This window comes from Dipodomys merriami, unplaced genomic scaffold, assembly GCF_024711535.1.
Source record: "Dipodomys merriami isolate MVZ:Mamm:240054 unplaced genomic scaffold, mDipMer1.0.p SCAF_5, whole genome shotgun sequence".
Classification (NCBI taxonomy): domain Eukaryota; kingdom Metazoa; phylum Chordata; class Mammalia; order Rodentia; family Heteromyidae; genus Dipodomys; species Dipodomys merriami.
In genome coordinates, this window is record NW_027206068.1 from 18,373,275 (window position 1) to 18,388,925 (window position 15,651).

At 37.6% G+C, this 15,651-nt stretch overlaps 1 protein-coding gene across 2 annotated transcripts in view; it reads left to right on the forward strand.

Moving 5' to 3' along the window:
• Ankmy2 (ankyrin repeat and MYND domain containing 2) overlaps positions 1-15,651 on the forward strand; it is a 29,055-nt gene that overhangs the window by 8,001 nt on the left and 5,403 nt on the right. For both annotated transcript variants that reach the window (XM_069996148.1, XM_069996149.1), the window contains 4 exons: positions 4,960-5,098; positions 7,574-7,672; positions 9,657-9,817; positions 14,548-14,762. In XM_069996148.1, coding sequence (XP_069852249.1) covers positions 4,960-5,098; positions 7,574-7,672; positions 9,657-9,817; positions 14,548-14,762 — 614 coding nt within the window. The remainder of the gene's footprint in view (positions 1-4,959; positions 5,099-7,573; positions 7,673-9,656; positions 9,818-14,547; positions 14,763-15,651) is intronic.

The window sequence follows — 15,651 nt, forward strand, 5'->3', positions numbered from 1 at the left end:
ATAATTAGCAACCACAAAGTCCCATCAATTGATAGATGAATGGATAAAAAAGTGATATATATAGTTAAGCAAACCTGAGTAATTTTTATTAAACTTAAAGGATCAGTTAATTCTTATTTTACCAAGTTACATCATTAATTTACTCAAACATGGAAAGATTCCCAGCTCGATTGGTAAGTCCAATGAAATGGTAATGGCATGTAGGAAGAAGAGCCCCCCCCACCCCCACCCCCGAACTAGGAACTCAGCTCAATTTATAATTGCACACATGCTAAATGAAATGTTAGTAATGTGATTTGTAGCCAAGTAAAAGCTTTTCACCAATGTTAGGTTGGTTGGTTAAGTTTTAGAAAAATCTTTCGATGCTATCCAGTGTATTACAGAAAGAGAGAAACACATATAACTGTGTCCACAGATGCTAAAATGAATTTGATAAAACTCAGTGGCCATTCATAAGAAAAACGAAAACAAGATACTGAAATGGAATGACTTCGCTTGATAAAAGGTTTTCAGAGACTTTTGACAGAGAATGATCTTATACTTAATATAAATCATTAGAAGCACCTGGAGAAAGACAGAGACCATTGAGTGTTTCTGGAGATGCTTTGAGTTGGCTGAGACAGACTGGCCTTCTTGATGGTCCATGGGCAAAATGGAAATGCCTCAGTCTTCCTGAGTTCTGTACTTGCTGTCCCTTCACCTGGATCTTTCATTCTCTAGTGGATATCTCTCGTTCTATAGCTTTCTTCAGGTCTTTGCTCAAATGGTACCTTGTCAGAGGGCCTTTCTTCAATGTTTTTTGCAATAAATAAATAAATAAACCTTTACCCCCTGGCAATACCTTTCCCCTTATGTTATTTACTGCTTACAACAGTATCACCATCTGTTTTGTCACCCCTATGGTGTTAGCCAGCTTCTTGTCACTATGATGAAATACCTGAGAAGATCAGGTTAAAAAAAGGAAGGATTAATTAGATTAATTTCAGCTCCTGGTTGCTCAGCACTGTTGCTTTGGGCTTGTGACAATAGAGCAAGACAGTGGGACTCTGTGGCTGAGCGGAGCTGCTTACCTTCTGCTGTCTAGGAAGCAGTGAATAACTGGACACCCTCCCCTTCTCCTAAAGTTTCCATAATTTATTTGATAGTGCCATCAGGTTGGTGACCCAGCTTTTAGCATATTGCCCTTCAGGGGAGGATGTTTAAAATCTAAACCCTAACACCTACTACAGTTTACATGTCATAGACTTAGAATATTGGCACAAGGAATTCATTGATCGTTACCCACAGTGTGTATGTCTGTGTCTAACATAAATTATCTGATACTCTATGAGCTACTTGCTGAATGAATCATGTAAACTGATTTGTTTTATTGAAACCTCTTTGCACATCTACTGTAAAATATAGACATAGAAATAGACATAGTAGCCTTATACTGATGAATTATTTGATTTAAGAATACTAGAGATGGGCATGCTGACGTATAACTATAATCCTACCTCTAGGAAGTCTGAAGTAGGTATGAGGATTGTGAGTTCAATACCAGCCTGGTGTACATAGCGAGACAAGACCTATTTCTCTCAAATAGTGAAAAAGACAATAACAAGGAAATAAACAAATGTTACTTTAAGATAATTGTATTTAAGAAATAGAAGATCATTGACCATACCAGTTAGTTAAACAAGCTTCTTTTAAATTTGTGTTTGGTAAATGAAGAATAGAAAATCTTTTACTTTAAGGATTTCATTGGCTTTAAGATGCCACAGATTTAAAACCTCTAGATTTCAGAGATATTACAAAGTGAGGTGGTATCAACTGATTGTAGTTGTAACATTTTAGTACTTGTAAACAGAAACAAAATTCAGATGTTAAATATGCAAATGTGCTTCTTAGAATTGATGAACCACATATAACACTATGATAACATTTTATAAAATTGTAGCACTGCTTTTCTAATTTGAATGCAGAGATGAGAATTCAATATATTTATTTTCTGATACCGTCATATCATCTTTAAAACTGGAAAGTAACACTTTAAATTCAGTTTAGTCAATTTATTTTAAACAGTTTGTTTTATTAAATCAACAATTTTGTTTTGCATCATTCCTTTTCTTCTCTGGATATTTATAGCACTACAAAGTGCTATAAGGCTGAAAAATTTATAGCCTTATATCTCTGTAGATCATTAACATGTATTAATTTTGCTTAATTCTTTTAGCCCACTGAAATTTTCCCATAAGATATGGTACCGGGACCCACATGCATAGGAATTGGTGTGCTCACAAGTTATAAATTTCCCTTTGCATGCCTCTACATTTCTATAGCATAAAATTGAACTGAGATAAGAAAATATATGTGATAGTCACTTCTTTGAAGAGCTAGTTGAAACTTCCTTACCAGAAGGTTGATTTCTAATCCCAGGGCATCCAGCACAGCACTGAAACTGATATGGGAAAAGTACCCATTGCATTATGTGCATTCTCAACCTGATGGAACAACAGTGCAGAGATTGAGCAGCAAAGGATGTAATTGAGAAAACTCGTGGCCATTTTGAAAGAGGCTGTTTTATTCCTTGGGTCTAAAATCATTTCTGTTTAGGTGGTAGCAAGTAAATGAGAAATAATAAGAGAAAAGAGAAAAGACAGATAAAAATTAAAACAGATTAAAAAAAAAGAAAACTAAGAGGGAAGGGAGTGAAAGCAGGCAGGTAAATTACAGAAGTGATTAATAAGGAACATTGCAACATAAGAAAATGAGCCCAATTGATCATGCTAGATCCCAAAACTTGCCATAGCATTTTGCCCTTCTAAAGTTTATCACATTGTAGTTCATTTTTTTTTTCTTTGAACAATGGAGCAGTTATGTAGTCTCAAGAGTATTTTTTTCTCAGAACTAGGTAACAGTTGACTGGATTGATAGCATTCTGGATGAACAGAAAATGTTAAACTCAGACTGAAGTCTGAGACCTAAATTTTTTATAAAAAATTAAATACTTGTTCAAAAGAGTTCCAATGAACATGTCAGTTTATAAGTACAGTGCATCTTGATCAGTGTTACCCCTTCCATCATTTTTCTCCCATCTCTCCCAACCCCACCCATATCCTCAAGTTATTTAGTTCCATTTGACCCATGTACATTGAATATTATGATTATTGGCCCACCCTTCCCCTCTCCATTGATCTGTCCTCCCTTGGCAAGGGTGCCCCTGGCCAAATGTCTTTCAGCTTCTTGATATTCATTTTTGTTAAGCTGTTATTTGTTCAAATGAGTTACACCATTGCTAATTTTTTAGGGGTGCTGGGATTAAGCCAAGCACACGTAAAACACATACTTTATCAATGAACTGTACTTTGAGCTCCACATATTAAAAATTTGTAAAAGAAATAATTGATTGCTTCTTTGTGAGGGCCCTTCTGATAGTACCGTATCTTCTACTCCTCCCTGTCTTACACTACCCTCTTATCTCTAGGTTTCAGCTCCATTATGGCTCTCATATTTGCCTCATTGAAAGACTGGTAACTTTGAAGTCATTCTTCTAAAGCACTCATTGGCTCCTGTGTACAATGAGATTTCTCAATATACAAATATCCACTTCCTATAAAAATACCAACTAAGAGAATCTTAGAAGTTATAATCGCCCACATTTTTCCAGTTACTCTCCCGAAACATTAATTACTTCTTCTGAGTTTCCTCTTATATAAGCACCTGAAAGATCTCAGCCTCCCTATAATTCTTCTGTCAGTAACTCTCTTAAGAATAATACGGCTTTGTATAAACAAAATGATAGACTCTATTAATATAACAGTCTGGAATCCGCAAGACCAGTTCAAGTGATCCTGGAACTTATGGAAGTAAAGGTGATATGTTTTAGGAAGGTTTTTATCCTCAACAGCTTTGGCTTTATGACACTTAGAGTTTGGCCAGAGTTACTGAAAAGGTTGACTTAGAGGAAATAGATCATTTATTCACCAAATAGTCTGAGGTGTTCAGTGCATAAAATGTTAACTTTTCCACTGGATATGCATAAAACATATGAGTCCAAAGAAGGTAGCCTGGTGTGAATACTACCCATTAATCTATATTTATACAATCATATTCACAGTCTGATCATAATGTAATAACACATTCATGTGACTTACAAGATCCTTGTTCAAAAAACTGATAACAACTATAGTAGACATTTCCCATATCTTCTTTTTCCCCTCATTGGCACTAATTCATGGAAAATTTCCAATTTAAAGAGGAGTTCATTTATTTAACATCTTTATAATATCCATTGTTACCTATACCTATATCGTTATTCAACTTTCTCAATAAGCATTCCATTTACTTTAAGGTTGCTTTTTTTTGTGTCTGTGTTTGGATCTGTTTGTCCATTTGTTTCTCCAGGAAATAGATATTTGGTAGAGAGAAGAACCTCGGATGATAAGAAATGTACTCATAAAAATGAACTTTACAACTTTGATGGGGGTGGTGGGGGAGGAGATGGGGGGTGGAGATGGGAAGGCATAGGAAGGGGAAACAAAGGAGGAGGCAACAATGCTTGATAAGAGATGTACTCATTATCTTGCCCATGTAATTGTAACTCCTCTGTATGGTATTTTCACAATAAAAAAAAAATATACTCATTACCTTGCTCATGTAATTGTAACCCTCTGTACAGTATTTTCACAATAAAAAACATAATAATAATAATAATAAAAAGAACCTTGGAAAATTTGGGTTCTGATCCCTGCCCTCCCTATTTACTAGTCATGTGAATTTGAACACATTCTCTTTCGATCTATTTGTTAGTCTATTAAAAAGCTCAGGAAATAAAGCCATCTTTTCCCTTAGAAGTTTATGAATGATGCAAGTTGGGAAATAAAAAGTAAAGATGATTTATTGGTTCATATCTATATTCATGATTAAGAAGAAGGTAAGTATGTATATTTCACACATTTTTGTCTCTTTCTGTTAAAGAATGGAATGACTCCTCTAATGCATGCAGCCTACAAAGGAAAACTTGATATGTGCAAATTACTTCTGCGCCATGGAGCTGATGTCAATTGTCACCAGCATGAACATGGGTACACAGCCCTCATGTTTGCTGCACTTTCTGGTGAAGTTTTAGCTTTTTACTCTATCACTGTTATCTCTCTCTCTCTCTCTCTCTCTCTCTCTCTCTATATATATATATATACACACATATATACATATATGTATACATATATATGTTTAAGTATATGTATATTTTAAATCAAATGCATTCTTATTTTAGTATTTTTAAGATCAAGTTTTATGGCAAGGAGTGTGTGTGTGTGTGTGTGTGTGTGTGTGTGTGTGTGTGTGTGTGTGTGTGTGTGTTTGTGTGTCCTGGGGCTTGAACTTAGAGCCTCTTGGCTTGAACTCAGGGGTCTCTTGCTGTTGTTGACTTTTTCACTCAAGGTTTGGGCTCCATCACTTGAGCCACACTTCTGGAATTTTTGCTGGTTAACTGGAGATAAGAATCTCACAGATTTTTCTGCCTGAGCTAGTATTGAACCATGATCTTCAGATTTCAGTCTCCTGAGCAGCTAGGATTATAGACATTAGCCACCAGTGTCCAGCTTTTGAGACTGATTTTTGAAATTCTACAATTGGTGAAAGAAATTATATATTTAATTTGGTAATCTTTCTTTAGTGACATAATTGTTTTTTTCTCTTAACATTTTACTAGACGTGAGGAACTATAGCTATTCTTTAAAGTTTGTTACTTTGATATTCTGTATTTTCCTAATTTGAAGTAATTAGTTCCCTGTTCTCTTCATTGAACAGCTGACTTTTTGCCTTCCTGGAATTTATGTACTTAAGATCACTAGCCATGTGGAACCTTGTGATTGTTGCAGTTTTTAAAGAAAATGTAGTTGTGATACTATAGCCTCATATTTTTAAAAGTATCAATCTACATGTTTATAATCCTGGAATACAAAAGCATTTATAAGTATTATCTATGAGGTACAGACTCCCAAGAGAACAACCTGGATTGTGCTATGTGGACAATACACTAAATGGAGTTAGAAGAATAGAAATGAAGGCAAATACTTACTGTATGTCTTAAAGGGTCATATTGTTATACTTAAAGAAGTTTGTGAATCAGAGGAGCAAGGTATATACTGCAATGAAAAATAGGACGGAGAACAAGAGAAATACAACTGACTGATACAAGCCATTTTCAGTATTAGTCAAAGAGATTAAACTTGTATAATAAACTATCTTTACACTTTTCAAATTAGAATAACCAGTTATCACTTAACTTTTTTTTCACACTCTTTTGGAGCATGTGTTCAGTCTAACCTTGGTAGATGGCAGCCTGGACAGATGAATAACCTTTTATCCTTCCATATTTCCCAGAAACTGTCTCTAAGAAAATCAGTGTTTAGGGCTAGGACTGTAGCTCAGTGGTAGAGCGTTTGCCTAGCATGCATGAATCCCTGTGTTCCATTCCTCAGTACCATATAAACAGCAAAAGCCAGAAATGGTACTGTGGCTCAAGTGGTAGAGTGCTAGCCTTCAGCAAAAAAAGTTCAGGGACAGTGTGCAGGCCCTGAGTTCAAGCCCCATGACTGGCAAAAAAAAAAGAAAGAAAGAAAATTAATGTTTATACTCTGAGTAGAAAATGCTGTTCACTAAATGTAGCTTATAATAGCAAAATATCTGTAATGATTTAAAAGAGTAAGAATAGATCAATTGTGGCTATTCAGATAGAAGCCATCTAGAAAGATGGATCTTTGGTTATTATTATTATTATTATTATTATCATTATTATTATCCTCTTTTTATTCCAGTGTGAGGGATAGAGGAATCTATGTAATATTAGAAAAAGACCTCTATTCATTCTTTTCTCTTCTTTATTTTTACATTTGTTTTGATTTTATACTAAGCAGTATTATTAGGAAACCATGTTGCATTTTAACAAATGATAGTCGATTCCATGCCATTTTTATGTGCCAGATTTGTTATCTAGACAACTGGGTTGCTTTTAAAGTAGGTTCTGGAGCTTTTTACTTTTTACTGCAGTTGTGATTCATGTTTAAAAAAATAAAAATATGATACACACTTAAAAGCAAGTTAGGTAAAAGAAAGTGCAATTTGTGTGTGTGTGTGTGTGTGTGTGTTTGTTTTTGTGTGTGTGTGTGTGTGTGTGTGTTCTAGTCCTGGATCTTAAACTTAATGTCTGGGTACTGTTCTTGAGTTTTTTGGCTCAAGTCTAGCTCTTTGCCACTTGAACCACAGTGTGTGTGTGTGTGTGTGTGTGTGTGTGTGTGTGTGTGTGTGTGTGTGTGTGTGTGTGTGTGTGTGTGTGTGTGTGTGTGTGTGTGTGTGTGTGTGTGTGTGTGTGTGTGTGTGTGTGTGTGTGTGTATGTTTAATTGGAGATAAGAGCCTTATGGATTTTTCCTGCTGGGCTGGCTTCAAACCCCTCAGATCTCAGCTTCCTAAGTAGCTAGGATTACAAGTGTGAGCCATCAAGGCTCGGCAGGTTTGTGTATATTTTGAATGAAGTATTTCACTTGTGCGTGATTTGACATTAAGAAATCTATTTTTTTAACTCTATAGGTAATAAAGACATTACGTGGGTTATGTTGGAAGCTGGAGCAGAGACAGATGTGGTCAACTCTGTAGGGAGAACAGCAGCACAGATGGCAGCTTTCGTGGGTAAGTTTTTGCTAGACTTTTACACAGGATCATTGTCCAAGTTTCCTTTCTGAAACGAATGCCACTTTGCTTGTCAGACTACAGATAATCATTCTTTTTTTTGTTTGTTTTTTGTTGTTTTTGGGTCCGGTCGTGGGGCCTGAACTCTGGGCCTGTGCGCTGTCCCTCAGCTCTTCAGCTCAAGGCTAGCGCTCTACCACTTGAGCCACAGCGCCACTTCCGGCTTTTTTTCTTTTTGCTTAGTGGTGCTGAGGAATCGAACCCAGGGCCTCATGCATACAAGGCAAGCGCTCTACCACTGAGCCTCCTTCCCAGCCCCTACAGATAATCATTCTGTTCACAGTCCACTTTGTCTAGTGTAATGAAATACCTGATGACACTTTTTGTTCTTATTGTCTTGTATCTGAAATTTCATTACTTTTTCAGCATTACATTTTTGTGGATATCTCCAACTTTCTTCATGATTTCTGTCTTCAAATTGTTCTGAGATGCTTCCTTAACTTGATCTACCTTATGAATTTGGTCCTCAGTAGTTAAGATTTGAATCTTACTATGGTTCTTGAAAGCCCCCTCATTATGTACTGTAAAATAATTTGATGAAGGGCTTTTATTGTTTGTTTATTTATCTGTAGTGGTGGTGTAGTTGTTGAGTTGGTGCAGTTAATGTGGTTAGGACACCTCTAACCCATAAGCCATCTGTTGGGGGTACTGCATAGTTTTAGCTACTTAATGTTGTATCTGCTAGATAGCAGGTAAAGCTGCTAGTATTGTCTGACAATGAGAAATGCTAGTCCATGCCTGTGGATTCAGTGTCACCAATCAGCCAAGGCACAAGAAGAAGTTGTGAAACTTTTGATTAACCAGAAGCTGCCAGTGGTAAACTGAGTCTTCTGTCAGCCTCATGTGCCAGGGTCCCACTGGGCCACAATGCAATCCTCCTTCAGGTTATTTGTTGGCAGGGGCTTTGCAGCCTTTGCTGTGAGGACTACTCTCTGGAGCAGAAGCCATAGCATCTGGGTGTGCCCCCAGGATTCACTGCTGCTAGTCACTCAGCTCCTATCAGGCAGAGAGGAGGCCTCTCTGAGGCCTGGGCCCTAGAGTGTCCTGAACGTTCTGCTTGCTTTTCTACAGTGGCTACTTCCTGTCTCCAGAGAGATAGTAGAGAGGGAGCTGAGGAAAGCCACAGGAGTGCGCAGGCCACTGACTTTGCCAGGGAAAGTGTGTGTGTGTGTGTGTGTGTGTGTGTGTGTGTGCGTGCGTGCGTGCGTGTGTGTGTGTGTGTGTGTGTGTGTGTGTGTCAGTACTAGAGCTTCAACTCAGGGACTACATGCCGTTGCTGAGCTTTTGTGCTCAAGGCTAATGTGCTACTACTTGAACAACACTTCAGTTTTCGGTTTTCTGGCAGTTAATTGGAAACACAAGTCTTATGGACGTTATTGCCCAGGCTGGCTTTGAACCTCAATCCTCAGATCTCAGCCTCCTGATTAGGATTAGATGTATGAGCCTCCAGTATCCTGCCAAGGTTTTGCTTTTTGACACTAGAAATGTTTCTGGGAAGTGGCTTAACGATCAATGAGAAGCCATAATGTGCATTTCAAGCTTATGGAAGCAAAACATTTTCAGTAGTTTACAAAGCAGCCTAGCTTCTCTCAAATTCAAGGTTAAAGGGGAAATTATTTTAGGTAAATAGTTATTATAATAAAGATAGGCTATAGATTATATAATACAACTACATGTGTTTAGGGAAGAATGACTATCATTTGTGTAGGGATGGACGGAAGGAGAGACTTTTTAAAGTCTTTTTAAAGTCATTTATAACTTGAGCATTTTTTTGGTAAATTACAGAATCTTCATATTTAGAATTTCCACTTTAGAATGCTTGTAAACACATTCTTCTCCTTTTCTTCTGTGAGTTATTGATGCATGTTTCCTTCCTTTCTTACTGTTGAATGATAAAATAACTTTTCTATTTCTGTATTCAAAGGTCAACATGATTGTGTGACTATAATCAACAATTTCTTTCCTCGAGAGAGACTGGATTATTACACTAAACCCCAGGGATTGGATAAAGAGCCAAAACTGCCCCCAAAGTTGGCAGGCCCACTGCACAAAATTATCACCACCACAAATCTTCATCCTGTCAAGGTAGTTTGGTGGTTATGGTATTTGACTTTTATTTCAATATTGCTTTGGAATTCAAATGGTCTTATTATGTGGGATTGTGATTGTCTTAGGCTGAGTTTAGATACAGAGTTTGCATTGGGCTTCCATTTTCAGTTGATTCAGTCAAGGAAAGCTATTGGCAGATAGTGAGGGAATCTGTCAGGAGCTGGAGGAAAGGTAGGCAAACAGGAGGGTTCAGCCTCAAACTTAACTTTACCTCATTCTGTAGGTAAACCTGGAGTGGGCATGATTCTGTCATTGTCCAGTGCCTATCTCCAGGGAGAAAGGGGAGACATCTAGATAGAAGTAAGTGAGGTGAACCCTGAGAAATGAAGATGATTCTCTGGGGGGAAGCCACTGTGAGCCCTTAGCAGCCAGTGCTCAGAGTGGCTAGGGCTACTGTGCTAGACTTGTAAATAGGACCTAGGTCTGGCACTATCAGCAGCTACTGCAATAAGTAGTCCTCCAGGAAATATTCTGCAGTGTGATCAGGAATGTGTGTGTGTGTGTGTGTGTGTGTGCGCGTGCGTGTGCGCGCGTGCACGTGTGTACATGTGTGCACACATACACACTCTTATTAAGGCTTGAATTTAAGGCCTAGTAGTCTTCCTTTGCTTTTTCATTCAATTCTGTCCTTTACCACTTCAGTAAGAGTCACACGGACTTTCTGCTCTGTCTGGCAGATCTCAGCCTGTTGAGTAGCTAGGATTATAGGCATGAGCCATGCCTAGCTATGAACACATTTTTAATCCAAGTGACTATTCAGAACTATTCAGTTCTTCCAGTAATTAGTTAGATTAGTTACTTCTCTTCTTTTCACACACACTGAGGAAAGAGAACTCCTGGGAATAGCAGCAACTCCTTCCCTATGGCCCTTAGGCGTGATACAGGCTGGGCTGGGAGACAGGTTTGAAATTAGTATTTTCCCCTTGTTTCTACCTGAGCCTGAGCATTATAGGATAGTTTACCTTAGAACAATTTGAAGACATTCCCTATATGTATTCACTTGACTTTTTTTTCTGTGTCTTGAGAGTATAGTAAGGTTCTGGAATATTGCTTTCCAGTGATTTTTAAAATTAATCTTATGAGTTGTACACAGTAAGGGGTTTTAAAATGTATATTTTCACACATATATATCTAATATACTTTCATCCTATCCATCTCCTCTCTTACCCTTTCTTCTCCCTTTCCCCCATATTTCCCTTCACATCTGGGATGGTTTTTGATGTTTACTTGGGACCTACTCTTTCAACATTAAATGTTATTATTCTTCAGGAATTTTTAAGAGCAGATATTTAGACTGAATTAGATTGAGGGCAGATGTATGTAGATAATAAATGACAAAGTTATATAACCTGAAATAGTTGGCATAGTACTTTTGGAGTATTGAGTCTTATAAAGAGACTATTGTTTGACTCTAATACCTTGCTTCAGAACAGTCCTTGCTATGTTGTAGGTATAAACAATTTATTCTCTTGAAGTCCTTTCTTTTATCCATATCTTGGATATAAAAGCTGCCCCGTTGCTTTTGTTGTGGTGGCCCATTTTCATTGCTTTACCCCTTTTCAAAGAAGCTTGCTTGCTCATAGGAAGTATTATTAAAAAGTAACAAACAGCTACTGTCTACAGCCAAACTCCTTTTAAGATAAGCATAGAAGTTCTCTACAGTACACAATTCACCTTTTCATTTCCTGGCATCTAACCTAGCTTCATTTGTGTCTGCGTTGGCTGCTATAGCAGTAAAAATGTGTTTGTTTCCAAAGAGACTTAGGGAGTTAGTTGTGTGGATGCCAGAAACCGAGGTTATAACCTAAGAGAAGAACAGAATGCCAGAAAAAACAGCAAAGAGAGCAGGAGACAGGTGCAAGTAGGGCCATCTTGCCTTTGATGATTAAGATGATTTTCAACATCAGAGCTGTTGATTTGGCAATATACAAAATAAGATATGGGCTGTCAGGTATAGTTCAGTGACAGAGCATTTGCCTGCTCTCCTAAGGCACTAGTTTTGATTTTCACTATGAATTTTTAAAAAAAGGAAAAAGAAGATTTAAAAAAAATTCAAAATGCCACTGGATGGATACACATATCCTAAGATAGCATTTCTTGTTTTATGTATGTGTGCCAGTCCTAGGTCTTGAACTCAGGGCCTGGACACTGTCTCTGAGGTTTAGTGATCAAGGCTTTCACTCTATCATTTAAGTCATAGCTCCACTTCTGGTTTTCTGGTGATTAATTGGAGATATGAGTCTCATGGACTTTCCTGCACTGGCTGGCTTTGCACTGATGTCCTAAGCTCTCAGTCTCCTGTGTAGCTAGGATTCTAGGAGTGAGCCACCGAAGCAGTTCTTTGAAGGGTAAGATTCATGTACTTCTTCTGCTGAAAAGAATGTTTTTATTCCTTGTTGGTATGTGGTAGTGAGGGTTTCCTGTATATTACTTCATCAGCTGAAGAGAAAGAAGGAAGCTACTTAGTATTCCTTTGTGTAAAGCTATATAAATGTTTCATTAAACCCATGGCATTGCTGTTTGTCATCCTTTCTTTATATTTTATGTTACAAAACAAGAAAGGTCTAATGTCTCAATAGACAATCTAGATCCTATATGAGATCTTTGAAAGTTTGAGAGTTTATATACTTTGATTTTAAATGCCATATACAAAAATATTTATCAGGTAATTTAGCTGACTGCAGTTAGTAGAAGTATAAATTTAGGATAATTAATGAGCCTTTACCACAACTTTTTTTTTTTAAGGATCTCATTTTTGGAGCTCAGGCTGATCCCCAACTATGATCCATCTGTCTTAGTTTTACATTGTTGGCATTATAGGTATTCACCATGCTAAACTAAATAATAATAATAATAATAATTATTATTATTATATGCCAGTCCTGGAGCTTGAACTCAGGGCTTGGATTCTGTCCCTGAGTATATTTGCTCATGGCTAGCCCTTAACTACTTGAGCCACAGTTTCATTTCTTTTGTGTGTGTGTGTGTGTGTGTGTGTGTGTGTGTGTATGTGTGTGTGTGTGATTATTTAGAGATAAGAGTCCCATGAACTTTCTTGGCTTCCAACCAGGATCTTCAGATCTCAGCTTCGTGAGTACTAGGATTACAGGAGCCACCTGCTCCAGGCATATAATACGTGTTTTGTTAGAAACAGTAATCAACAAATTTATTTACCAGTAAAGATTTGGACTGTACTTCCTTCATTAAGCCCAATGATATATATTAAGTGTTAGATTTTTAGATTTAGTAGTGTAAAAAATAAGTAAAAATCCTCTTCCTTTCCTATGAGCATTTAATTTATTAAACTTCCAAGGAAGGAGCTGGCATGGGTTTCACTTCAGGTCACAGACGTTCTTTTTTATGCCTCAAGAGAAGAATGTGACTCATGGAATCTACTACCTGTTTCTCCTTGACATTTACAAGCCCTAGCATAGTATTTATCTATAACATATTGGTTAGCAAGTACTGGATGGGCTGTATGTACAGTTATACCCATATTGTGCACTTGGCTACCAGGGACCCTATGGAAGTTATGTGCAGATGAACTTCAAGTAGCCTATCCTGCATCAAAGTATTTCTCACTACACTAAATTTGAGCTTTGTTTGTGTAAATATAGGAAATATGGGATTCATAATAAATAAATATGATAACTCTCTATTATTTCCCCTTTTAGAACTGTTGATAGTTTCCTCTTTGACCTATTCCCATTATGGAGATGATGGAAAGCATCTTTAGGAAAATTTCCACAAAGATATGTAGTTGGATATGGAGCATATTTCATTCCTAGACTACTTTCTATAAAATCCTTTACCTATAGTTAATAAGAATTAATGAGAGCTGGGTGCTGGTGGTGTGCACCTGTAATTCTAGCTTCTTGGACTAAGGATTCTGGTTCAAAGCCAGTCCAGACAGAAAAGTCTGTGAGACTTATCTCCAATTAACCACTAGAAAACTGGAAGTGGCTCGGTGGCTTAAAGTGGTAGTATGCCAGTCTTGAGCAAAAATACTCAGAAACAGCACCCAGTTCAAGCCCCATGACCGACCAAAACAACAACGAGAACTGTAATTTTCCTTGTCATGAATTTGTAGAACTTAGTAATATTAACTAAAAGTAGGGATTGTTCAGTTATTTGATGCTATATATATATATAAAGGTTGTGCTTATATGATTATCTTCAGGGACTGTAAAAGCATGTACTCTGAATGACATACTAGTTAGATCACATTTCAATTTGATAAGATCCTCCTGTATTACTTTATTATGTTGATCAGTGACAATCTACATGCTAATTTGAATAAGCACAGTAGCTGTAAGATTCTAAGAAAAAATTTATTTGATCATCTCTTGAAATTACCTGAACTACCTAATTTATTTATTTATTTATTTATTTATTTTTGTCGGCCATGGGGCTTGAACTCTGGGCCAGGCACCCAGGCCTGGGCCTGGGTAGAGCAGCTCAAGGCGAGCGCTCTACCACTTGAGCTACAGCGCCACTTCCGGTTTTCTGGTGGTTTATTGGAGATAGGAGTCTCACGGTCTCACGGTCTCTCCTGCCCGGGCTGGCTTTGAACTGTGATCCTCAGATCTCAGCCTCCTGAGTAGCTAGGATTACAGGCGTGAGCCACCAGTGCCCGGCGAACTACCTAATTTATATATGGAAGCATCTCCTGTAATTTCTAAGTTCACATTTTGAATGTCTTCTAGATCGTGATGCTTGTAAATGAAAATCCTCTAATGGCAGATGAAGCAGCCTTGAGTAAATGCTACAAGGTGATGGATTTGATTTGTGAGAAGTGTATGAAACAAAGAGACATGAATGAAGTATTGGCTATGAAAATGCATTATATCAGCTGCATCTTTCAGAAGTGCATTAACTTCTTACAAGATGGAGAGAACAAACTGGACACTCTAATCAAAAGGTATTTTAACCATCAAATACACTTAATTGGATGTTTTATTAAAATTTAAGCATTTCATATGTAAGCATTAAATTTAAATTAAGCATTTTTAGCAGCAGGTGTCACATTTAGTCTGTAAGAAACAAGGGACAGGGCTGGGAAGGTGACTCAGTGGTAGAATGCTTGCCTTGCATGCATGAGGCCCTGGGTTCGATTCCTCAGCACCACATAAGCAAAAAGAAAAAAGCCGGAAGTGGCGCTATGGCTCAAGTGGTAGAACGCTAGCCTTGAGCTGAAGAGCTTAAGGACAGCGCCCAGGCCCAGAGTTCAGGCCCTACAACTGACCAAAAAAAAACCAAAAACCAAAAACCAAACACACACACACACACACACACACACACACACACACACACACACACACACACACACACACACACACACACACACACACACACACACACACACACACACACACACACACACACACACACACACACACACACACACACACACACACACACACACACACACACACACACACACACACACACACACAACAAGGGACAGTATTAGACTTGGTGAGATTTAGTATTTGTGATTTACTTATGAGGAATCTTAGGTTTGAAAGGCTAAAGAGCACACATAATAGCATACAGCTAGAAAATGGCTTATCTCAAATGTGAGACTGTGTTATGCTGTAGGTTCCACTCTGTATTCACAATGGCACTCTGTATCTCTGTTACCGTATCTCTGAGAGCTTTGTTAAATCCTTGTGCTTAGACAACCAGAGATTAAATTTTCTTGTATCTTTATTGAGAAATGGGAACCAAAGCAGTAGGTTGTAACTCAATGAGTTTCCATTCTTCCTAAAGATAACTGACATGGTAATAAGTAACTAGCTAAACTGACA